This window comes from Balaenoptera physalus (assembly GCF_965194825.1).
Source record: "Balaenoptera physalus genome assembly, chromosome: 10".
Taxonomy (NCBI): Eukaryota; Metazoa; Chordata; class Mammalia; order Artiodactyla; family Balaenopteridae; genus Balaenoptera; species Balaenoptera physalus.
In genome coordinates, this window is record NC_138889.1 from 113,723,354 (window position 1) to 113,746,652 (window position 23,299).

The 23,299-nt window shown below is 67.4% G+C and overlaps 2 protein-coding genes across 10 annotated transcripts; one reads left to right on the top strand and one right to left on the bottom strand.

Moving 5' to 3' along the window:
• Positions 1 to 988: 988 nt before the first annotated feature.
• TSPAN4 (tetraspanin 4) lies at positions 989 to 22,138 on the bottom strand. 9 transcript variants are annotated; one of them, XM_082477268.1, is made up of 9 exons: positions 21,378 to 22,138; positions 15,921 to 16,016; positions 12,750 to 12,829; positions 4,976 to 5,167; positions 3,630 to 3,704; positions 2,640 to 2,741; positions 2,385 to 2,516; positions 2,229 to 2,312; positions 989 to 1,443 (listed from the first exon to the last, which is right to left on the bottom strand). In XM_082477268.1, the coding sequence occupies exons 3-9, from the start codon at positions 12,810 to 12,812 to the stop codon at positions 1,375 to 1,377; spliced, it is 717 nt and encodes a 238-aa protein (XP_082333394.1). In that variant the 5' UTR covers positions 12,813 to 12,829; positions 15,921 to 16,016; positions 21,378 to 22,138; the 3' UTR covers positions 989 to 1,374. The 9 variants fall into 9 exon arrangements, with proteins under 9 accessions (XP_082333394.1, XP_082333391.1, XP_082333397.1 ...); XM_082477265.1 differs by lacking the exon at positions 21,378 to 22,138 and adding an exon at positions 20,769 to 20,893; XM_082477271.1 differs by lacking the exon at positions 21,378 to 22,138 and adding an exon at positions 20,436 to 20,710.
• POLR2L (RNA polymerase II, I and III subunit L) lies at positions 20,938 to 22,528 on the top strand. The gene is made up of 2 exons (XM_082477280.1): positions 20,938 to 21,184; positions 22,253 to 22,528. The coding sequence occupies exons 1-2, from the start codon at positions 21,090 to 21,092 to the stop codon at positions 22,359 to 22,361; spliced, it is 204 nt and encodes a 67-aa protein (XP_082333406.1). The 5' UTR covers positions 20,938 to 21,089; the 3' UTR covers positions 22,362 to 22,528.
• Positions 22,529 to 23,299: the final 771 nt, after the last annotated feature.

Sequence of the window (23,299 nt, forward strand, 5' to 3'; positions counted from 1 at the left end):
GGCCTGGCCGGACTCTGCTCACTTCCTTCCTGCTTGTTTGCTGTGGTGCCTGAGAACGGTTTGGTTTTGGTGTGTGAACCGCTCGCTAACTCTGTTACTTCTGCTGGAACGGTCCCCGGCCTTCTGGTGGCTTCCGTGGAGTGAGGACTGGGGAGGCCAGTGGGGCGTGGGGTGGGGGTCCAAGGGCCAGGAGGGGCTGGGGCACCTTGGTGGTCTGGGTTGCGCTGGGGTCAGTGCCTGGCTAGGCATCACCAGGCAGGTCTGCCACACAGCAAGGATGCAGAGGGGGTGGGGCCACAGGGCCGGCAGGCGAACGGGCTGGAAACAGAGTATGGGGTGCCATTTGGGGGGGTCAGATGCCCAACAGCTAGTGAGGCCCTTGGGAGGGGCCCATCCCCCAGCCTGGACCCCCAGACACACCACCCTCCTCACTTCCCATCAGTCGTGTACTCAGGAAGCCCCGCCCCACCTTTGAGGTGGTTTGACGCAGTTTGACCGTTTCTCTGATTCTGGGCCTTGTGACAACTGCTTCGCTGCCAACAGCCTACTTATTTGCAAAATCCGTGAGTGACACTTAAGGGACAAAGTTTCCAGGAACGAAATAGGAATAGAGAACAGGAAAGATGGAGCTGAGCTCCACTTTGGGAGGACACCCCTGGGGGAGGGGGAGGCCCTGAGGCTGGATGGGGGCCACCCCACGTCAGGAGAGGGGTGTCCGCAGCACGGGCCGTGGGCGGGTCACTGAGGCTCAGGGCCGTTCTCTGACACGGCTTTGAGCCAGCCTCACTGAGGTTCTCTTGCCAGCCTCTGCGGGCGCAGGGGCCACCGTCTGTCCGGTCAGGGAGCTCCCCCCGCTGGGCCCGCGCACATCCCGGAGCCCCACTCGGGCACCAGGCCGGTATCGGTGGGCGGAGGACCCACGGCCACACAGGGCCTGTCTGGTGTGGCCCCCCCGGGGTCAGGGCAGTGAGAGACACGGCTGGGGGGCTGCTGCCCACACACTTTATTAAGACGCACGCAGAGCCGGCCCTGGCCCCGCTGTGGAATGTGGGTGGACGGGGCTGCAGACCCGCCTCGAGCACCAGGACCAGTGGTCAACCCCTCACCTCCCACCCCAGCCCCCTGCCCGGGACAGGGCTGCGGGGGAAGACACTGCTCTGGAGGACGCCTGGGTGTAAGAAGCGCCAGAAGCCCCTCCTGGCCGCGCTCACAGGCCTGGCTGGGAGCCCTGGGGGCTCTGGCTGCCTGCTCCTCCCGTGCCCATGCCTGGGCTGGTGAGAGGTCCTGTAGTGGGAGAGGCAGGTGGGGACACGGTCGTCTCCCCAGGGGCGACATCCTTCGGCAGCGAAGCAGGGGTGGCGGGCAGCTGGCAGCCTACGCGCAGTAGGTGTCAGCCTTCACCACCTGGCAGTACATCGTCATGGCGAAGGTCAGGCCCAAGATCTGTGGGGAGAGGCGGGGCTGGGCAGGGCTGCTCCAGGGGCGACAGCCCGCGGCAGGCACGCCGGCCCCACACCACAGCTTCCCAGGTGGCCTGGAGCCCCCTTCCCTGGGGAAGCCTCGGGCAGGGCCTGCCCCCCACGGGCCCTTTGGTGTCAGCCCCAGACCTGCCTTCCCTTTGGGCTGGGTTTGGCCACCCTGGGCTCCGCTGGTGGTCTCAGGGCCTACGGGTTCCAGGCTAGGCCCCCAGCAGCTGCCCTCTGCCTCTTTGTCAAACTGCCATCATCCCTTAGGGAGTGTTTGTCTGCGACCCGTCTGCACCCCAGAAACGGGGGCTGCCCTGACACTGCTTGACCTCAAGCTCCCCCAGGGTCCTGGCACTCGGGTCTTGCATGGGGGTTGGGGAGCAGGGGCGAGCTGGCTGGACTTCACACCAGGGCCTGGGCCGCCCACCTCACTCTGCACTGGGCAGTCCTGTGACCACTGCCCACCACGGCCACTGGGCAGGGCCTGCAGGAATGGGGCTGGCACGTGGGCCCTCAGCAGCGGCATCCAGTCTGTGCTTCCACCCACAAGGAGACGGTAGGGCCCTCTGCTCAGGAGTCCGGGGCGGCCTGCCCTCTGAGGCGTCCAAGGTCACCTCCCCATGGACATCGTTCCTGACTATCCCCTGTGAGCCCCACCTCTGCGTGGGGACCCACACTCCTCTGCTGCTTTGTCCTTGGGCTCAGGGCCGTCACACAGGTGCTGGGGAGCCGGGGCCGGGGCTGGGGTGGGTCCCCGCGTACCTGAACCAGTGCTGTGCACAGCCCAAAGACGCCCACAGCCAGCAGGTTCTCCTGGAGCCACACCTTCACCGTCTCGTAACACGGCTGCAGGAAGAGCAGGCGTCACAGGGGCTGCGAGGCCGGCCCTCCACCCGCAGTCCCCGGGGCCAGGCTCACCGCCTTCCACCAGGTGCCGGGCGCGTGCAGCCCGCAGCTCTCGCTGAACTCCAGGCAGCAGGAGTCGGGCACGCGCGTGGCGTTGTAGACCTCGAACCAGTCCGTGTAGCTGGAGACCCCGCAGCAGCGGAACTGCGGGAGGGGTGGGCTGGGACTGTGCACGGGAGGGGGACACATCCCCGCCCCGGCCACGCCCCCCGCCTACACGCCCGGCCACGCCCCCCGCCTACACGCCCCGGCCACGCCCCGACTCACGTCTGTCTGGATGATGCTCCAGGCGTTGGTGAGGCCCACGTTGCCCGGGGTGCCATACAGGTGCAGGCCCTTCTTCAGGTCCTGCTGTGCATACCTGTCGATCTGCAGGACAGCGGGGCCACCCAGCGGCCAGCTCCACCTACCTCGTCCAGACCCCCGCCCGCCCCGGCCCCCTGTGCCTTCTGTCCCACTCCCTGCGGTCACCTCCTCCCAGAAGCCCCCACCAGGCTCTGGCCTTTGCCCCAAGGTTTCCCTGGGCCTCCTGTGGTGCCGAGCACGGGATCCAAGTCAGACACGTCAGTTAATGTACAGATGGAGACGGTCGGGCACAGAAACCCTTGGGGCTGTGTCTGCACACACCGGTTACAACCCACACGGCTCCGTGCTGCCAGCCGAGAGCGCCCAGATCTTGGTTCCTAAGAGCACTCGTTCTCCAATAAAGGAACCAGGCTCCCTGGAGAAACGACCGATTCCAGGGCTGGGGCAGGGAACCCCCAAGATGGGCCTGGAGTGTCTTCTAGCACCAGAGAGGAGGGAGGTGCTCTGAGGGGCAGGTCAGGGACGCGGGAGCCAACTGAGAGCTCCAGCCGTCAAAGCCAAACAGGATGAGCAAAAAACAACAGTCTTGGATTATAACCCAGAGAATAAAACACACGTAAATGAGCCCTCGCTTATGTAAATGAACAACTGTATGGGAGTGGGGGATGGGAGATTTTTCCCCTCCAGCTGACACGCAGCTGAGACAGGAGCAGGGGACCCAGCCCGGGCCACCTGGGAGCTCAGAAACCTTCCAGAGCCTCCAGGCCTGGCCTCCTGGGGTTGCAGTTAGAAGCACACCCACGGCCCGGGTCCCAGTGTCTGTGCACGCAGAGCTGGGGGTCCCTGGCCTGGGTTCTCAGCCCCTCCTGCCTCACCGCCCACAGCACCTGGCCCTCGCTGGTGGGCAGGGTGGAGCGCCCACACCCACACCTGCAGCGGGGGCAGCGGTACCTTGTCAGTGTAGGCGAAGAAGAGGATGGCGAGGGATGTCTCCAGCAGGAACACCAGCAGCAGCAGCACGAAGAACTGAGGGCGAGGAGGCAGCCTCAGCGAGCCGGCCCCCCCTGCCCCGCAGGCGGGGCCGCAAACCTCAGACACGTGCCCCCAGCCAGGCCTGCAGCCTGGAGACCACCAGGCCCCTCGTGCTGCCCCACCTCCCTCGGAACCCTCCCGTCTCCATTCCAGGGGATGGAGACCGTCGTCTCTCGCCCGACCTCTGAGCACAAGCCTCACACCTTGAAGCACACGTGTGTGGCCCGCGCCTGTGTCCTTGTGATGGGCAGCCAGGTGGAGCGACGCCCCGGGAGGCCCCATCCAGGGAGTGGGTCCAACTGCAGTGACCCCCAGCCCCCAGGTCATGTCCCCAAGGGCAGCCGGGGGGCAGTGCCCTCCCAAGCAGGACCAAGCTGGAGAAGCCACCACCCCTGACTGCTCAGACCGTTCACAGGGTGGCAGACTCCACTCGGGCACCCGCAGAGGCACAGCCCTGGCGCCACGACCGGGCTGAGCGGTGGAGCCTGCCGGCACCTCCTTTCCCACCACGTCGCTCCCCAAGAAAGGAGGGCGGGGGAGTGGGGCCAGAAGCCAGGGTAAGTGGGGCACACCGCTCTTTGAAGCCCCACTGGCCCCATGGGGCCCCTGGACAGAGTGGGGAGAAGGGACAGTGCCAGGGGAGCGGGCCCGGTCCTCTCCTGGGGTGCCCGATCTTGTCCCCCCTCAACCTGGGCCCACGTTGCCCCAGGAGGCACCAGCCTCCGAACTCCAAGTCATCCTGTGGGAAAGGCCAGGGTCGGGGCCCCACCCGCACCCCAGCTTCCTCCTTCGTCCAAGGGGCCGAAGCCACACCCTACCCGCTGCTCCGAGGGGTCCAAGCCCCGACGGGAACATCTGGAACGTGCTGGACACTTGCGGAAGCTGCACAGATGGGGGACGTGCCCTCTGAGACCCTCTGGAGGCCCCACCCGTGACAAAGGCCCCATTTGAAGCAGGTGATTTAGGACCTGGGTGGCCACGAGGCCTCTGTGCCGGGCACACTAATAGGTAGGGAGCCCGGCCCAGGGATCATTTTCCTCCATTATCTGTGATTAACGTTCCCACCTCTAAATCCATCTCCAAAGCTGAGGGTCCTGGGGGGCCAAGAGGGCTGGGACAGGAGCTGGAGAGGGGGTCTTGGAGGAAACGGAGGGGCCCTGCCCGGCACACGTGTGGGTGGTGTCCGTGTCCGTCAGGGGAGGCCTCCCCCGCGCACCGGCCCCCCCACCGCGTCCCGCCCGGCGTGCCCCTCCCCCCGGACTCACGGTAAGCAGAAGGCATTTGTTCTCCTTGATGGCCCCGATGCAGCCCACAAAGCCGATGGCCATCACGAAGGTGCCGGCGACGATAAGCAGGTTGGCGGCCGACAGGGACGGGAAGGAGGAGGACAAGGTGGCGAAGTTCCCCTGCGTGGCCGCCAGCCAGATGCCGACGCCGAGGATGCCGCAGCCGCCCAGCTGGGCCCCGGACAGGGCGAGAGGGACAGCGGGAGCAGGAGGTGAGAAGCCCACCAGACCCCTGTGGCAGACCCCGGGCACCCTCGCTGCCCTGCTGACCTCCCAGTCTTGTCCTGTTACCCGGGCTGGACACCCCCCCACACGCCCTCGGCCCCAGCTGTCCCCTAGGAGGTGCAGTCCCTCGAGCCCCTGCCGGCCCGCTCCCTGGCCCCCTCCCCTCGACCACTGGAGCTTTTATTGAACTTCGTAATTGCTCATTATTACAAAAATCGATTAAAACAGGAGGAAGAGGCAGAGAAGGGCAGGCGGTGATGAATCCGGGGACGGCTCTTGGCCTCGGGGGACAGGGGCGAGCCAGTGCAGCCGCCAAGGGCGCTGTGGCTCCAGCCCCCGGGGCTCTGAGCCTCTGGGTCGTCTCCAGATGAAACGGGAGCACGTGTCCAGGGCCGGGCTGTGGGCAGGCAGCCCCCCCACATGGCTGACCAGCCCCTGGACCTACGGCAACCTGGGCTTTAGGAGACCACCTGGGGACTGATGCCTACGGGCTGGCAGCCCTGGGGGCCCTGCCCCACTCAGAACTGGGCAGCACATGGGGCCCCGCACCCCCCGGGACCAGGAGCCTCCTCGACATATGGTCTTGACCCTGGCAGGGACCCCCCACCCCAGACTCAGGCCGGATGGGCCCTGAGACCCCTGCCTGAGGAGACTTCCGCCTCCCTGCCCCCACCAGCAGGCAGCCCTGGCTACAGGGGTGGGGATGGGGGACGCTGCTCCGCTCTCACTAACCCACCGGGGAGCACACACCGTGCGTGAAGCCGAGCCGGCAGGAGACTGCAATTATGGGGCGGGGGGGGGCGGTGGTGCAGCTCCCAGCCCAAGAGCAGGGGCAGCCGCGGGGTCCCCGAGGGGTGGGCGGGCGCCAGGGGCTCTGGCCCAGGCCTCCTGCTGGCGTCTAAGGTCCCTCTGGGCCTCGCCGGGGCTGGCTGAGCGGGCCAGGAGAGCCCCCGGGCTGGAATGATAACCCCCATGGGGGTCCGGTCAGCTCAGGGCCAACACAGCGCTCCTCTCTGACCCCCACCCCATCCCTCTTTGCACCTTCCACCAAAACAAGAGCTTCTGTCTAAAAATTATAAACCACCCACTCTGGATGCTCCTGGCTAAGGCTGGGGCCTGGGTGGCAGCGCTAAGCACCTCAGACAGGACGGGGCTCTCGTGCCCTGGCCTGTTCGTCCTGCCCATCTGAGCCCTCCTCGGGGCGGGGTGGGGGCTGCAGCTCTGGGCGTGTGCCCGGGGTGGGGGGCGGTGGCGGGGGGACCAGCAGCCAGGCTGGGGACACTGGCAGCAGGTGACGGCCCAGAGGATCCAGCCTCACCCCAGAGCTGGGCTTGGGCACAGCCCCAGCTATGGTGGGGCCTGCTGGCTGTACAGAGATGTGTGTGCCCCCCACCTGTGGGATGGGGATGACCCCTGTGTGGCAAGGCCCCGGCCAGCGGTGCGGGGACAGCGCTGTCCACGGTGCTGACCGCCGGCAAGGCCACCGTGAGGGAGCAAGACTGGCCACCAGCGCCACTGGGCACCCACACCTGCCCAGGGCGTGCCATGATGGGACACAGAAGAGGCTGGGGCAGGTGCTGGCTCCCTCAACCCTCCCACCCGGCCTGCAGGTGAGGAACGGGGAGCCGAGGGGCCGTCCCCGGTCTCAGGGGCGCTCCGAGGACGCCGGGGGAAGGCTGGAGCTGGGAGCAGCCAGCGGGGCCCTTGCAGACCTGCGCAGGCAGAGAGCGCTCCCCTGGCCTCTGGCCGGGACTGGGGCAGGGGAGGGACCCTGGGGCAGGGGAGGGACCCTGGGGCAGAGGCCAGGGAGGGTGAGCGTGGGGGCAGCCTCCCCTTGGAGGGAGCTGAAGTCGGGCCACTCTGGCTGCAGGAAACAGCGACCGGCCAGGCTGTCCTGGGCCCTCGCCCAGCCCACACACGTCCGTCCCCTGCAGAGCCCAGCAGCACCCCCTCTGGGAGGGTTACGTCTCCGGGCTGAGCCCCCAGGCCAGGGCCCCGGCGGGGTGGGTGGGGCTGCCTCTGAGCAGAGAGGAGAATTGTTATTTAAAACCAAACGGCTGCCCAGATGGCTCTGCCTTCAAGGGTGGCGCGGATGGCTCCTGTCAGCAGGAAAATGAGCCCCTCCGAGCTCCCTGGCCCCGTGGGGACGCGTGGAAGGGCACGGGGAGGACACCGCGGCAAAGTCGCTGTGGAGGCGGCGGGGGGTGGGGGGGGCGTCCGGGTCGGGGGTATCCTGGAGGGGCTGGGCGCTGCCCCCAGCCTTGGTGCAAACAGACTTCTTCAATTAAGACCCCACAAAGCATCCTCACCTCCAGCTCCGAGATGGCAGGAGAGACACCCGCCGGCTGTCACCCAGGTGCTGCCGTCACACGCACTGTGACGCGGACACACAGCCCACGTCCCTCGCCATCACACAGTTTCACCCACAACACGCACACACGTCACCGACATGCTGCCCCGAAGCCCCAGGCGCCCCCTGTTCAAGCACATCCAGTCACCAGAAACTCAGCGCTAACGGGATGCATGCACGTGGCTAATAAAACTACCTGTAATTTAGAAACTGTTTCTGCGTAGGCAGCTTTTAAAACATTTTCCAGGAAAATTACAGCCTCCGAGTACAGGAGAAGATGGGCCGTGTTAGACCCAGACAGAACATCAAACTCAGGACAGGTGGGGCTGAAGTCCCGGGAAGGCTGGGCACTCCAGGTCCCTCCCAGGACAGGGCGGCCGGGACTCCACCCCACCCTCCCCGTGTCCCACGCTGCGCCTCCCCAGCCCCGCTCATCGCTGCCTGGGCCAGACAGAGGCCCAGGCGGGGCCCAGGAGCAGACCCCAACCCCACGACAGCCTGGGAGAGGAGCCCAGCCCACCCATCGGGGTCCCCCATCCCTGCGGCCGCCAGGGCGCACACCCTGCCCACCTGTCCCCACCGGAACCCAGCCCATCGCCTGGCATGTTCTCCCCACTTCCTGCTCTTTTCTTGTCCACACATTTTGGGGGCTGGCCTAGGTCTTGGCAGGTGGGGCCACTTGGTGAGGCCCATGTGGGGAGGGTGCCAGCCGGCCCTCCGCTGCTGCCCCTCCAACCACATGGCTCAGGGTGGCAGATGGCCGGGCAGCTGGCCAGGTCCTCGGAACGGGGTGGAGGGCTGGGTGCCCACAGGGGCCAAGCCTGTGTCCAGAAGCCCCTCCCCTGGCAGCCTGCACAATCTTGGGGTGGGGGCCAGGCATGGTGGGGTGACACGCCCCTCCCGGCCAAGAACAGCCACAGGACACGGGAAGAACCCATCTCTATGAAGTTCAAGAATGGCAAAATTTATCCCCTGTGCCAGAAGTCAGGTCTGCAAGGGCCCAAGGCAGGGGCTGGGGGGACTGAATGCAGGGGCTCAGGGACCATCCTGGCTGGATGTCGTTCCCCAGGTGACACCTCCTCAAGCTGTCCACTGAAATCTATGCAACTGACTGTAATTAGTTTCCTTAAACTCCAGCAAGCCCCACATCCCCCCAGGCTCCAAGATGAGAGGACTGGCTCCAGCCCATCAGGGAGGAGGCCCCACTGACCAGGGACCCCCTGAGGCTGGTGTCCAAGGAGGAGGAGCGGTGCCCTGCCAGGGCAGCCGGGGAGCAGACAGGGGGCAGGGCCTCGGATGGGGAGGTGGGGCCGGGCCCTCAGGCCTCTCCCCTGCCCCCTGCCCCCTGCCCCACTTAGTGGCTGAGGCCACACCTCTCTGCCCCAGACAGAACTCCCAGGGCCCCCGACCAACTGCTGCCACCAACTTCCTAATGGGAGTGGGACGATTCAGAAATGGACGCTCATGCAGGGCCGACATCTTGTGGCATCCTGACCCCTGACCTGACCAGGACGGCCAAGGACCCCCGCTTCGGGCTGCCCACCCACCCCGGCTCAGGGTCCCCAGGCAGCAGGACCCCCACTGCCCTGCCCCACCCTGTTGCAGGAAGAAACCGGAGCCAGAACACACAGACGCCCCCAGCACCTCCAGAAGGCTGGGGCCAAGAGGAGCCACGGGGTCAGGTCTGCAGGTCCCCGGCCCTGCACCGTGACCTCCAGCAGGGCATCCTGCACATGCCTGTTTCCCCGACTGCGGCGGGGCTGGGGGAGGTGGTCCCCCAGCCCTGCACAGCCCTTTGCCAGCACCTTCCACCAGTGTCACGGCGTCTTGCCCAGAGGCCAGCGACAGCAGGCCAGGCCTCGGTCTGTAGCTCATCAAAGGGGAAAACCAAGGCCCCCCTGTGGTGCTGCTGGGGAAACTGAGGACCCCAGGAGGGCAGGACTTGTCCGGAAGCCTGGGCGGCAGGCAGGGCTCGACCCCCAGCCCAGCCACACACACAGACCCTGCCCACACTGCAGGGGGAGGCGGAGCAGGGAGGAGCCCAGAGGCAAGACCAGGAGGCACCCCCGCCAGGGAAGCAGGGCGCCGGGCCCTCAGCTGGGCGGGTGCGGGCTGGGCTACACGGCTGAGGAGGCCTGGGTGCGGCCCCCCGGCCACGGAGCCCGGAAGCACCTTCCCCTTTCAGAGCCAGCCCTGCCTCTGCCCAGGACCGCCCCAGACCAACAAGACCACCCCTGGGGCCACAGAAACCGCCCCTGGGGGAGCCCTGAGCACCCACCCAGAGCTGGAGGGGGCGGGAGAGCACCGCAGGGGCGGCTCAGCCCCCGCCCCCGCACACAGCCCTACTCACCGGGAGACACCGCTGACCCAAGGACCCCGGCCCGAGGCGGCCCACCACCTGTGCACGCCTGGAGGAGGGCAGCTGTGTCCCCAGTGGCGCTGTCCCTGCCCCGTGAGGGCCTGGCTGCCGCAGGAGGGCAGGTGGAGGTCTGGGGCTCGGTCGGCACCTGGGCCTCTCCTCCCCTGGGTGCCCCTGCTGCCCGCCGGCACCTTCTTGGCTCCCCGTCTCAGGGCACCCGAGCTGCAGTCCCTGGTGACAACGGGAGGGCGTGTTTCCTCTCCCGAGATGGGCCAGTGACCCACAGGCCACGCAGGACCAGGACAGATGCGTGAGGTCTTCCAGCCCCACTGGTACCCGAGGCTGGAGGCCTCAACCCTGCCCTTCCAGAAGCCCCCAGGGAAAACCCGGCAAACAGGGCACACAGAGCCAATTAACTTCAGAGCCCGCCCCTCCCCCATCCTCAGCCAGGGGCGCTGCCCGCACTGGGGACCGAGGGGGAGGGGTGGGCTGGCGTGGCTGGAGGAGGCGAGCTTAGGCCCGGGAAGAGAGACCTGCCAGGCGTGCAGGGCCTAATGGGGCCAGGTGTGGGTGACAGGGCCTTGCGGGGGTCTGCCTGTGGACAATGGGGGCTTTGAGGTGACTCCTGAAGGAAAGGGGTGCCCGGCAGGGGCTGGGGGGCAGGAGGAAGCCACAGGGAGGTCAGTGCATCTTGACCTCCAAGCAGGTCCACGGGCCGGGATCCTCATTCCCACTTCGCCTCAGCTCCTCCCAAGTGGGAAATGGGGGCGGACCTACCCCTCCTGCGGGGACTGCGCACCCCCAGACAGCAAATGAGCCAGGCTCCCGGGGAAGGGGTGCTCTAGCCCCACCCCACCTGCAGCCTCTGTCACCAGCAGCAATGGCCTAGTTGACACCTGCACGGGGACCGGGGGGGATGGATGTCCCGCCAGCCTCTCGACCATGCTCACCACCCCTGGCCTCAGCGTGTTTCCCGTGGGTCCCCGCTCTGACCCCCAGGCCTCGAACCCCGCTGGGCACCAAGGTGGGGTGTGGAGAGGCCAAGACAGCACACTGGCAGGGGCCCAGTTTGCTTGGCTAGGGAGTGTAATTGGATAATAAAAGGGAACTGGATTTTCTAGCCCAGGAGGGGATCCCAGGGGGTTCCTGAATTGTTCTTTCCTGGGCTGAGGACGTCATCCACGGCAGGAATCAGTGGAGTGCGTCCGCCCTGCAGCTGGTACGGAGGCTCCTTCAGGGTTCACAGGGCAGACACAGTTCAGCCTGGGGGCCCATTAGGCTGGGCTGCTCTCAGAGCACAGGCCTCCTCAAGGGGCCCCCTCTCCTTTTCCGGGCAAGCAGGTACCCGGGTCACTGGGGAGGTCAGGGAAGGGGAGAAGCAGGTCCTGCCCACCACCTGGGACCATCCCCCACACCCACTGCCCATCCCCCAGTCAGTCCACCACCCTCACTGCTCCCCACCATCACACCTACGGCTGCCAGCTCTGGTCACACTGTCACCTGCAGCCTTCTCCTGTCACACTGCCTAAGGCACACTGACCCTGCCAGCAGCCCACCGCTCACTACACTTGCGCCCACTGCATCGGTCAGTGTCCCCCGCCAAGAGAAAACAGTCACCTCTGCACATGCCTGGGCACAGCTCCAGCTGTACCCACCTCTGCTGCTGGCTCCTGGTCTCTCGGGGGGGTCCTCCGCTCTGGGCCCGGGCCCTGCCCCTCCCAGGAGCCCCTTGCAGAGAACAACTCTTCGGGTGACTGCCTCGGGAGGGGGCAACTGGGGCAGGAGCCTCCCAGGCTGGCCACCCCTCCCAGCGACCCTCCCACTTCCCAGGCCAGGGTCCAGGAGAGAAGGGATGTGCAGAAATGCGGCCCCGGTTTCTGAGCATTTCTGCTTAACTGGACCTCATGCAAATGAGCTTACAATTGACAGCCTCCTTCTGGGGTCCAGAGCCCAGGCCGGAGCGAAAGCCACGCCCCCTCACTCCCAGTTGTGGCAGAAGGGTGGGAGCAGGAAGTGACCTTGGCATCAGCTCTCCACCAACCCTCCCCCAGCCCAGCCGGTGGGGCCCAGGCCTGGCCAGGCGTGCTCCAGGTGGTCAGGTGTGACACCTGCCACAGCCCGAGCCCAACACCCTCCCTGCCGTTTGGGTCTGGGTGGCAACTGTGTCCTCCAGTTTGGGGGGACGGGGGCCACCCTGTAGCGCCAACACCTCTACTCTGGACACAGGCACCTCCTCTGAGCAAACCCAACCCACCTCAGCAAAAGTTATGGAAGCCCCGGTCTCCTGCCGACTGCTCATCCCTACCAGGGTCTGGTCCAGCCGGAGGGCTCACCCACACACCCTCCCTCTCCCTTCCCTGCTTCGGGAGGCTGGGGACCGTCTCCCCCACACCCCGCCCAGCCCCTCCCCAAGTGCGGTCCCTGGAGCCAGGGAGGCCGGTCTGCCGGGGAGGCGAGTGCAGAAAGGACATGGTCTGCGCCCACGAAGAGGGAGAGAAGGGGCCGGAGGGGAAGGCACCAGCGGCTCAGCGCACGGACAGGGGCTCACACCCGGTAGAGGCCAGGCGCAGGGCCCCACGCCGACCTGCGGCAGGTGCGGGACACGGCCGGTCTCAGGAAGAGACAGAGAGGGGAGAGGACGCGGGGCGGCCGCCCAGAGCGCAGAGGCCCGGCGGACCCCAGCGGCACCGGAAACCCTCCCCAAGGGCCGGTCCAGCCCTGGCCCCCGGCGACCCCAGGCACACCCCCCAGTCTGCGTCGCGGGTGTCTCCCCCGCATTCCAGCGCGAGCAGCAACCCCGGGGCCCCGCCGCCACTCACCCAGAAGAGCAGGTTGAAGGCGAACATGAGGTACTTGACGCCCTGCAGGCAGCCGCGCGCCATGCTGCAGCGCTTCAGCTCTAGGAGGAAGATGAAGGACAGGTCCAAGTAGAAGACCACGTACTTGTTGCCCTTGGGCGACGTGTAGCGCGCCTGGGCCGCCTTGGGGCCGGGGTTGGCGTGCAGGCCAAAGAAGGGGCCGCCGCGCGCGAAGCCCGGCTCCTTGCCCGGCGGCGACGGGCTGCGCCGGTACGTGGACTCGTCCGTGCTCGAGCGGCGCATCGCGCGGGGCTGCCGGGGCCGCCCCAGGCTCCGCGCCCCGGCCCGCGCTGGCACCGGGCGCGCCGCTCCGCTCGGACCCGCGGCGGGCCCGGGACACCGGCCGGCCCGCCACAGCCCCGGCCCCGGCCCCGCCCCGCGTTCGCCCGCCCGCCTGCCCGCCAATCCGCGCCGGCCCCGCCCCCGCGCGGACTCCCCCCCGCCCCTTCCCCGCCTCGCCGCCCCGCCCCTCAGATCCGACCGCTCCGCCCCGCGCCGGCCAATCGCAGCCCCGGGACGGTGTCCCCGCGCCGCCCTCGGCCCTCGGCCCGCGCCGGCGCCCCTCGCTCTCCCCTCCCCTTCCCCGCCCGGCCCGGGAAGCGCGGTAGGGGGCTACGGGCGGGCGTCCAGGCAGCTCTCAGCCCCGGGTGCGACAGCCCGGGCCTTGCCCCGAAGCCGCAGCGCGCCGGGACCCCGCTGCCGGCTGGGCTCTGAGGCCTCCGACCGCAAGCGAAACGCAAAGCGCTATGCAAATGAGGGGTGACCCAGTTGCTGTCTGGTGGCGACTAGCGGCAGCTCCGGCCCGGGCCCCCGGCCCAGATCGAAGTAGCGCGGGGAATGCAGCTGGAACCCACCGGGGTGCACACTCTCCAGCGGCCCACCCTGGGCTGAGCGAGCGCTGCGCGGGGACCCCAAAGCTCCCGCAGCTCACATAGGACAGGGGTCAGCCTGTGGGATCCAACCTGGGGGGCGGTCCTGGGAGAGGGAGCAGAGTTGCGGTTTGAAGGACAAGCCCCTCAGAGGGGCCAGGGCGAGGGAGAACAAGCGGGGAGGGTGCTCTGGGGCACCCTGCGTGCCCAGAGGGTGGGTCACTCTGCAAGGCATAAGGGGAGGTTTTCAGACTTAAAGGGAGGGGCCGGACACACAGGAGTGCAGGAGTCATCACTGGGCACCCAGAGACAGGCCGCATGCAAGGCTGGCGGCCCACTCCAGGCCCAGAGCTCACGCAGGCCCCCCTGTCCTGCCATGGTCCCATCTCGCTGGGCAGGGAGCAGGCACGGCCTCACCGGCATGTGACATGTGCCCGTGACACATGTCACACAGGACCCCCTCTCTGGTTTGACGCTCTGCTGCCACTGTCTTGAAACTCTCCATGATTTTTGACCAAGAGGCCCTGAACTTCATTTGGCACCAGGCCCTCCCAGACACATCCACACAAGCCAGGTGACAGGGACACATGATGCTCCAAGGCCCCTCGCACCGGCGGTGTGGTGTGCACACGTGCTGCCGTGCAGACAGACAGGCGCCAGGAGCAGCCTAGAAGTCACAGGGGGGGAGACTCCCCTCAGCTGTGCCTCCACAGCCCACCCACTGGTGGGGGCCCTGGGGTGTGTGGGGAGGACCTCAGCATGGGGCCCAGATGCCTCCTTCCCATCTGCCCTGGGCCTCTCAGCTCAGCAGGGGAGCCAGGCTTGGGGGAGAGTGGCCGCAGGCCTGGATGCACCCCGCACCCTGGACTGGGTCTTCCCAGTCACTGAGGCCGCCCACTGGTGGCGTCCACACCATAGGATGGTCCCAGAAACTGAAGTCCAAAGAGGGAAGGACTCGCCCAAGATCAGCAGAACTCAGATGGGAGAAGAGAGGAAAAGAAGTGGGGGAATAAGAAGGAGGAGGAAGGTGGGGGCGGGGGAGGAGGACTGTCAGTGACAAAGTGACAGATTGAGAGATTGAGAGGTGCCTGAGGTAGCACGTCTGGGGGACGTCTGCTGGGCTGGGGGCCCAGTGAGGTCTGGCAGCCCTGTGGGGCCCTGAGGACCACTGCACCAGCCCTGCGCTGCCCCCGGCGGGCTCTGAGGAGAACTGCAGCTCAAGCCCCCAGGGCGGTGTCCTAGCAAGGTCCTCCCTGAGCCCAGCTGGCCCTGGCAGGGAGTGGGGACAGGAGAGCCCCAGCGTCCCTGCCCTGCCCACATGCCAGCCAGCCTGGGGCTTCCCACAGTCCCTCCACCCTGTCCTCCGCCAAGGATTCTTTGGAGTGTCTGGACCCCTGGAAAGGGATACAACGGTGACCACGCACCAGGGGCCCAGTGGAGAAGTGAGACTTGGAGGGCCCCCATCTGGGCCCTGTAGAGACCACTGGCCGCAGCTCTGCCCAGAGAGCAAGTGGCAGCCGGTGACCCCTGGAGATCCTGGTGAACTCCAGCAGCCTCTGGCTACTTTCCCTTGGCCCAGCTCAGCCAGCCCCACACGCCCAAGCCAGGGATGGACACTCAGGGCCCCGAGAGTCACAATGCATGAGAGGGCCTGCGCTCAGCATGCACACTGGACACGGGAGGGCTGAGGATGTGCCTGTCTCCCCAGCCTGGCCCCAGGGCAGGGCCTCTGAGGACAAGGGTGGGGTCCTCCCCCCGTTGCCCGTCCTCCGCTTCATCACACTGCAGCTCAGGGCAGGGGTGGAAGGCCGGCCTGCGTTCCCACGATGGGGCCCAGCGCCCAGGCTGCCCTCTCCCCCACCTCACTCAGCCAACACCATGCCAACGCCCCCAAATTCCTGCCAAGCCCTCTCCTGTCTCTAAAACCTGTACCCATCACCTCAGGTGAGCCTGAGTCTGAGCTGAGATTAAACCAGAAAACCACCAAGGATGCCAGGGACGATGGCAATGAGGACATGAGCACATCAAGGCCACCAAGTGGGGCGCTTCCCAGCCAGCCCAGGGACCTGTCCTCAAAGTCCAGCCGTTCCTCCAGCAGTGGGACCCCGGTGAGACATGCTGAGAGGGTGACAGCTGGCTGGCTCAGCCTCGGTCTGTCCCGGGACCAGGAGAGTATCCAGCCAGCAAGGCCCTTGGGCCAGGCGTGGGGGAGACCAGGAGGCCACCCAGCGCTGCCCCCACTGCCCCACGGGCCGCCACGTACCTGGGCTTGTGGCAGGGAAGAAGGCAGGCGGTGCCCGGCGCCCTTGAAGGCCGGCCAGGTGGCAGGTGAGCAGTCAGCAAGGCCAAAACCAGAGCTCTGTGGAAGGAAGACGGGCAGAACGGAGGCCGTGCCGCACCTCATCCCCAGCCTCTGTGGGGCTCTCCACTCAGGACCGGGTCCCTGCAGGGGCAGCTGGGGGCTGGGTGGTGGTGCACTCAGACTCGGGACCGGAGCACCAACCAGCGGCCCAGACCAGGGGGCTGCATCCCCACCCTCTGGTCACTCAGCCTTCTGAGATGCCCTGGCAGACACAAGAGTGCCCACACGGGGACGTGCACACAGAGAACACACATGTCCAGAGATGTGGACACACACGCGGACTGAGGACCATCCAGCCCCCAGCGGTCCTGGAGCCCTGAGACCAGCCGGCATTGTCCACTCATCCCGAGGTGCTCTGCACCCCACGCCCTCCTGGGTTCCCAGCAGACAGATGCCATGAGCCACCAGCCTTACGCTCTCCCCAGGGAGCCAGCAGGCGATGCCTCACACGGGGCCCATGGATCTGCCGTTGGCGCTCAAAGGGGGATTCTGTCCTCCCCTACCAGCCAGGGATTGCGTGGGGGGGGCCCCAAGCTCACACGCCCCGCCCCTCACACCTCACCCCTTAGACCAGAGGCTCCTTGCAGCCTGGGGGTGGGGCAGGTGTCTTTCCAGCGGCCCAGGGGCAGGAGGGGACAGCCACACTGGCACATGCCCACCCCCTCACAGCCATGCCCTCGTGGGCAGCCCACTGCCAGCCGGTCCACTCACACCCACACCTGGGGCAGACATGAAGCCACTGAGCGGGTGGAGGCCCCGGCAACCTGAGACCTGTCCCTTCATTTAGGGGGACGAACGGCACCCACCACAGTGGGGCGAGGAGGCACGTGGGCCCAGGGTCCGGGACCCCCCCTGCCCCCCCAGCAACCGCTGTGCCTGGGAAAGACGCGTCCGTGGAGGGGTTTCAGGCCCAGTGACACATCGAGGGCAATGAGTGGGAGGGATGCGCCCCTCCCATGTTCTTTGATGAACCCCCTCCCCAGGAACTGAGGGGCCCAAAGCCCATAGCCACACCGCAGAAGCAAAGGACCACGCATCGCAGCCACCACCCTCCAGGCCCAAGGCTGCGTCTGCACGCCCCGCACCCCCAGACCCGGGCGTTGGGGGGACGGGCCTCCCCGTCAGGCCCTACTGGGCAGCTCCACCACCACCCCTCACGGCCACCCACCCTCCTGGCCCCCACCCCAAAGGCACCCCTGGACCCTCCATGAATAACCTCCCCGCCTTCCGGCCCCCACAGCGCCCCTGCATGAGTCCGGGGCCCCCAGCCCCATCTCGGGCAGCCCAGGCACAAGCCTGCGGTCAGGGTATGGGTGCAGGGCCCGACAGCACCGGGCTGGCTCTCTCCCTCACCCAGGCCCAGCCTCCTCCTCCAGGAAGCCTCCTTGCCCCACTCCCTGCTCTGGGCTTCCTTTGAGCACAGGTTCCGACAGGCCTGCGTCCCCCGGAATGGCACGTGCAGCCGGCATTCGGGATGGGGCTGAATGAGAACCCCATGACAGACCCTCCCGCAGCCTGCCAGCCCTAGGCTGGGCCTTCTGAATTCTCCGGGGCCCCAGGGCGGGGGCAGGTGGGGACCCTGGGGGAGCGTGAGCCACACGGAGGTCATGGGTGCCTACCTGACCAGACCAAGGTCTAACTCAGAGAAGGACCTCCCCGAACGCCGAAACAGAGCTTGCCCCGGCGGCCTTGGAGGCCTGGGGTGGGCGGGCAGCTCCCAGTGGCACAGCCGCCCTGAGCCTCAGCAACGGGCCGGCCCGGAGCGCACACCCCAGCGGGCAGCGCGGGGTGGAGAGCTGAGCCGGCCCGCCCACCCCGGCGCCCAGGCCAAGCCGGCTCTGAGGCGGCTTTGAGGAGCCAGGAGGGCCCCGCCAACACAAACAGGCCCGTGGTGTCGGCCTTCCTGCTGCCACTCCGGCCCGCACACCCTCCCACCTCCCCCCACCCAAACTGCAGCCCCTGGGGCTGGGAGACACCCCCTCCAGGGGAGGGGTCCGCGAGGAAGAGGCCGCCGAGGGGCCCCCAGGCTTTCCCTGGGCCCACCGAGGCCAAGCCCAAGCTCAGGGCCCTCCCCTACCAGCCTGCAGCTCCCGCGCACCCCAGGCCCCAGGAACACCCTTCTCCGGTGCCCACAGTGTACGCGCCCACCTCAGCGCTGACACCCCCCCCCGCCCCCTCCTGAGCGGTGCCCTCGGGGAGCCCCATGTGGGGCCAGGCTGGCAGACGAACACGTGATCACGTTCCCAAAGGCCCTGGGCCCGGCCTGTTCACAGGGTCGTTAGGCTGGGCCAGCTCAGCCTCAAGCACGCCTGCAAATACCACCACTCTCGAGGCCCCAGCCCCCAGGGCCCCGAGGGTTACCATAGGTGCTGCAGGCAGGCGACCCCGTCGTACCCTGGGGAAGCGTCCAAGCACCCCGCTCACCCCACCGCGTGAGCGCGCGTCTACCCAAAGCCGCCGGGGCTCCGGGCTGAGCCTGGGACCCCCCAGGCCCACGCAGCCAGTATGGGGACCCTCCAGCTGGGCAGCGTCTGGTTCCACCCACGCTTCACAGATGGGGAAGCGGAGGCTGTAATCCAGGACCAGGGGGCAGGGTCAGCTGACTCTCAGCCTGTTTCCAGGACAACACTCAGGGCCAGAGGTTCTCGGCAGCTAAAACTTCAATCACTGATTTCCCCTTGTCCCCTGCTTGCCCTGAAGTGACCCTCCTCTAGCAGGAAACAGGGCTCTTGGGTTCCAGACCACATGTGAGTACAGCCCTCCCTCCCTGTGCCCCCGCCCCTGGGGGCAGGACACCGCATTCTCGGAAAACCAGCGCCTCACTCTCCCTGCCCCACCTCCGGCCCTTCCCAGAGGTCTGGGCCACATCTGTGCTCACACCCCACTGCCCCTGCAGGCAGGCCTGGCCCCGCTACCCCCGACACCGTGTGTTGGGCTCCTGGGGCGCCCTCCTGCCCCTGCCCACCCTGAGGAGAGCCAGGTCCGTGCCCCAGCCTGCCCCCCACACACACACACGAGGGGGCCAGCCGAGCAGGGGGCAGGGCTGACCTCTGAGGCTCCTCTGGGTCCTCAGGTCTAGCCTGTCCAGGCCTGAGCCAGGGCAGCGTGGAGACGGAGGGTCAAGTGCCCCAAGGGGCCTCTGTGCACATGTGTGTAGGGGGCCTGCACACAGGCAGTCACACTGCTCCCCGTGGCCTCTCCTGGGAAATCAGGGAGCTGGAGGGAGGAGACTCCCCCCAATCTACACACAGCTCTCAGAATTCCAGGAATGTCAGCTTGGCTCTCGGGCCCCTCAGTCTCTGGGAGTAAACAACTTCTGGGGCCAGAGCAGGGTGAGGCGGACCATGGGCCCCTCCTCCAGGAAGCCTTCTGCCCACACCCGCTCCTGCTCCCGAAGAGCTACCCAGATGGCATCCCAGATCCCTCCCCTGTTTCCCTCACCTCCATAGGTGCGGCAGCCTCTACAGCTGAGCCCGGTTCCAACCCCAGGCCACTGTGACTCAAGGCCCCTGCCCCGGCCGGGGACAGGATGTGTCCCGTCAGCCTGGGAAGGGGGGGCATTGGGCAGGGAGGTGGCCTCTGCTCGTGGCTCCGCACGTGGCAGGGTGGGGGATGGCAAACGTCACTGGGGAGGCTGTCAGTGCCCAAACTTCAGGCGGGCAGAAGCTCTGATCAACCTCTCCAGGACCCTGGGGACCCCCATCTCCCTGCCCCTCAACTAAATCCAGACTCCGTCACCCACCTTGAGAGGACTGTCAGGCCCCACCCACCCCAACCAGAAATCCAGATGCCCCAGGCCAGCAAATGTGCCCAGACTCTGCATAGGTGCCTAGGTTACAGGGGCCACTGTGAGACACATCCACCTTCCTCAGCCCAAAGCTCACCTCCTCCAGGGAGCCTTCCCTGCTTCTCACGGCACACAGCCACAGGATCAGGGGGCTCACCGCAGGCCATCTCCAGAGACACAGCCTCCCCTCCCTTTAAATCCTTCATGGCTCCTGCTCCATCCCCTCCAGCTCCGACACCTACTCTGTCCCACAGGTACAGCCTCCAGGCCTCAGCCCATGGGTCCCCTTTGCCGGTATCTGTCCTGCTCCTTCACACACACTCGGGATCCCTTGTCAAGGCTCAGCTCAAAGGACACCACTTCCATGACGACCCCCTGACCACCCTCCCGGTCCTCAGAGATCCGACGCTCCCAGATCGCAGGCGCCCGACTCATCAGAGCCTGGCCTGGGACGGGTGCAGCCAGCCCCATCCCGCACCCCCTCGCAGCCCCTCCCCCGGGAAGAAGGCAGGAGGGACAGGGGCGAAGCGGACCGAAGCGGCGCTGCGGGTTGGAGCGGCCAGCTGAGCCCGCCACCCGCCGGGTCACTCGCACCGCGCCCTCCCGCCGTCAGGGATACGGGCAACTACCGGGCCGGGACCGTTACTGTGGGGGCAATCGGGCTGGGCGGCGACTCCGAGGGTCCTCCAAACTCAGCGCAAAGACCCCCGAGTGTCCACGGGCAGCGGCTCCAGGTGGAGAGACCCTCCCCCCTTCCTGGTCCCCACTGGCCGCCGGTCGGCCGCTCTCCTCGCCCGCAGCGGGGTCGCCGCGCCCCAGCCCGGCCCGCAACTTGTTGCTGAGACTCGGCTCGGGCTCTGCGCTCGGGGCCTGAAATTCGCGCCGGCTCGGCTTGGGCCTGGGCCCGGCTCGGGCGCGCGGTCAGCGGGACCCGGACTGCATCCCCGCCGGGGGCGCTATACCTGCGGGCCGTCAGCTCGTCGCGCAGCTGTCAGTCATGCGGACACGAGAAACGCGAACGCCGCCGCCGGGCCCTTACGGCCCCGCCCGGACGCCGTAGGCCGGGATGTACCAAAGTGGCAGGCGGGGGGCGCCGCCTGCTCCTGCCGCGGCCGCACGGGCCTCGGAAACTCGTCGCGGAGGAAAGCGGATGCCAACGGCACCAGGGAGGGCGGACGGCCGGGGACCCCCCGCGCCATGGGCGCGCCCGGGGCGGGGCTGGAGCCGAGGGCGGAAGCGCCGCAGGATCGAGGAGTTTGGCTGCTGACTGCTGCGGTGCCGCCATGATCATCCCTGTGCGCTGCTTCACGTGCGGGAAGATCGTCGGCAACAAGTGGGAGGCCTACCTGGGGCTGCTGCAGGCCGAGTACACCGAGGGGTGAGGCGCCGGGCCGGCCTGGGAGGGCCTCCAGCGCGGTCGGGAAGCGCTCCCCGGGCCGCCAGCCTGCGGGGCAGGGGGGGTGGGTCCCGGCCTGAGGGGCCTGGGGGGACGGGTCCCGGCCCGCGGGGTCGGTGTGTCGGGCCGGTGTCGGGGGGTCCCAGTCTGCAGGGCGGGGGCGGGGGCTACTCACATCAGATTCCAGGTGACCCTGGGCGGGGGAGCTTTCAGTCCCGGAGTCTTTTCCATCCCTGTTCTCCGGATCTGCTCTCAGGAAAGCGCCCCCCCCGCCCCCTTAGTTTGGGGAGGGGAGGGAGTCGGGCGTCAAGCTGCTGCTGTCTGGGGACTCCTAGGTATCCTGGCGAGTCTCGCCGCCTCCACGGCAAATAAGCCCTCAGCCGCCTCTGTCCACCTGCTCCCTAACTTCTTCTCCCCGCTGTTAGGCCCACCCCCGTGTGCTGCAGACTCACTGGCTTTTTTTAGGACATAGGACACGCTTCCTGACCACATAGGCCTCATCATCAGGCTATCGTGGGGGTCCTTCTTCTGTGCTTACTTACCCCTTAGCACTGCAGTTACCACCGTGCCTGTCTGAGTCTCTACCCTGGACTAGAGTCTGACCTTGGGCCCCTGTGTGGACAGCCCCATCCTCATCACATTTGAACCTCTGGGTCCCAGGGTGTGCCAGGGAGGCGTAGGCTCTTAGTGCAAGTGTGTCGGATGAATGGGGAAGCGATGGATGGCCTTAGTATTTGCGCCAGGTTCCGAGGAGGCTGCTGAAATGACCAGAGTGCAAGTGAATGCTGGCAGCCTGTACGGGACCCCTCCCCAGGATGCCCCAAGCAGGGGCCACCCGACCTGGCCTTCCCTTTCCCAAGCCACCGCGTTGTCTGCACATCAGAAGCCTTGAGGGTGACGGGCGGCGTCTCTGGAAAATGAGAGAGGTGTCTCCCTCCCCGACATGGGGAGCAGAGCCCACGGCAGCTGAGCAGGGCTTGCTGCAGCCGAGGCAAGGTCCTCCATCTGCCAGGACGAACAGGCTGCAGCCAGCTTTCTCCTCGCCCTCAGGGACGCCCTGGATGCGCTGGGCCTGAAGCGCTACTGCTGCCGCCGCATGCTGCTGGCCCACGTGGATCTGATCGAGAAGCTGCTCAACTACGCGCCCCTGGAGAAGTGACCCCGGCCCGGCAGGCCGCGTCTCGCCCACGGTTCGTTCCCTGGAGGTGTGGGGAGCCGGAAGCAAGGCCCGCCCGCGCGCCCGTGGCCCTGTTGGCATGGGTCTCCCTCTCTGGAAAGAACCATCCAGTAAATGTTTTTGAGGGCCAGAAGGAGGTCCTGACAGTTGGCCTGGCTCTGTGGGACTCCCCACCGCCCGTTCCTGTGTCCTGCCTCGAGCATGAGGCCGCCTGGGGGTAGGTGCGGCCCTCACAGCCTGGGAGGAGGGAGGGCCATCCCCACGGAAGCGCTCAGCCTGGGGCTGCTTTCCTCCAGGGCTTGCACTCGGCTCCACACAAGGCACAAGGCACAGATGTCGGGAGTGCTTGGGTTGGGGGCACGGGGGCGCTGGCGTCCCCACAGCGGTGTTCTGGGCGCCCTTTAGGCTGAGGACAGAGGCCCTCACCTCCTTCCCCCCCCCACCCCGCCCGGTGTCTAAAGAACCTCGAGGTCTTCTGAGCTCTGAGTAGAGTGCCCGCTGTGGGCACAGACGCCCATCTTGAGGGTGCTGCTGCCAGCAGCTTCCAGGCTGCACCCAAGGCCAGCAGCCCGCCCCCCTCCACAGACAGCCCTGAGATCCCCACAGCGGGTGGAGGGGCCCTGAGGAGGCTCTGCTGGCCGTCTGGGCTGGACGGGCTCTCGGTGCCCCAGGCACTGACGTGCCACCCTGTGAACCAGCCAGAGAGCTGTCTCTCGGGGGTCTCTGTCCTGTTGCGGCTCAGGCTGAGGCTCAGAACGGGAAGCTGCCGCCTTGGCGGGGGTCAGACAGGCCCTGGTGCCCTGCAGCGGGCAGGGGGCAGGGCCGTGCAGTTAGGGAGGGAGGCACCCTTCCCCGGGCACCTTCCTCAGGGCTGGCCCAGCTGCCCGGACGCCTGAAGCAGGGTCCCCTGAATGCGGGTG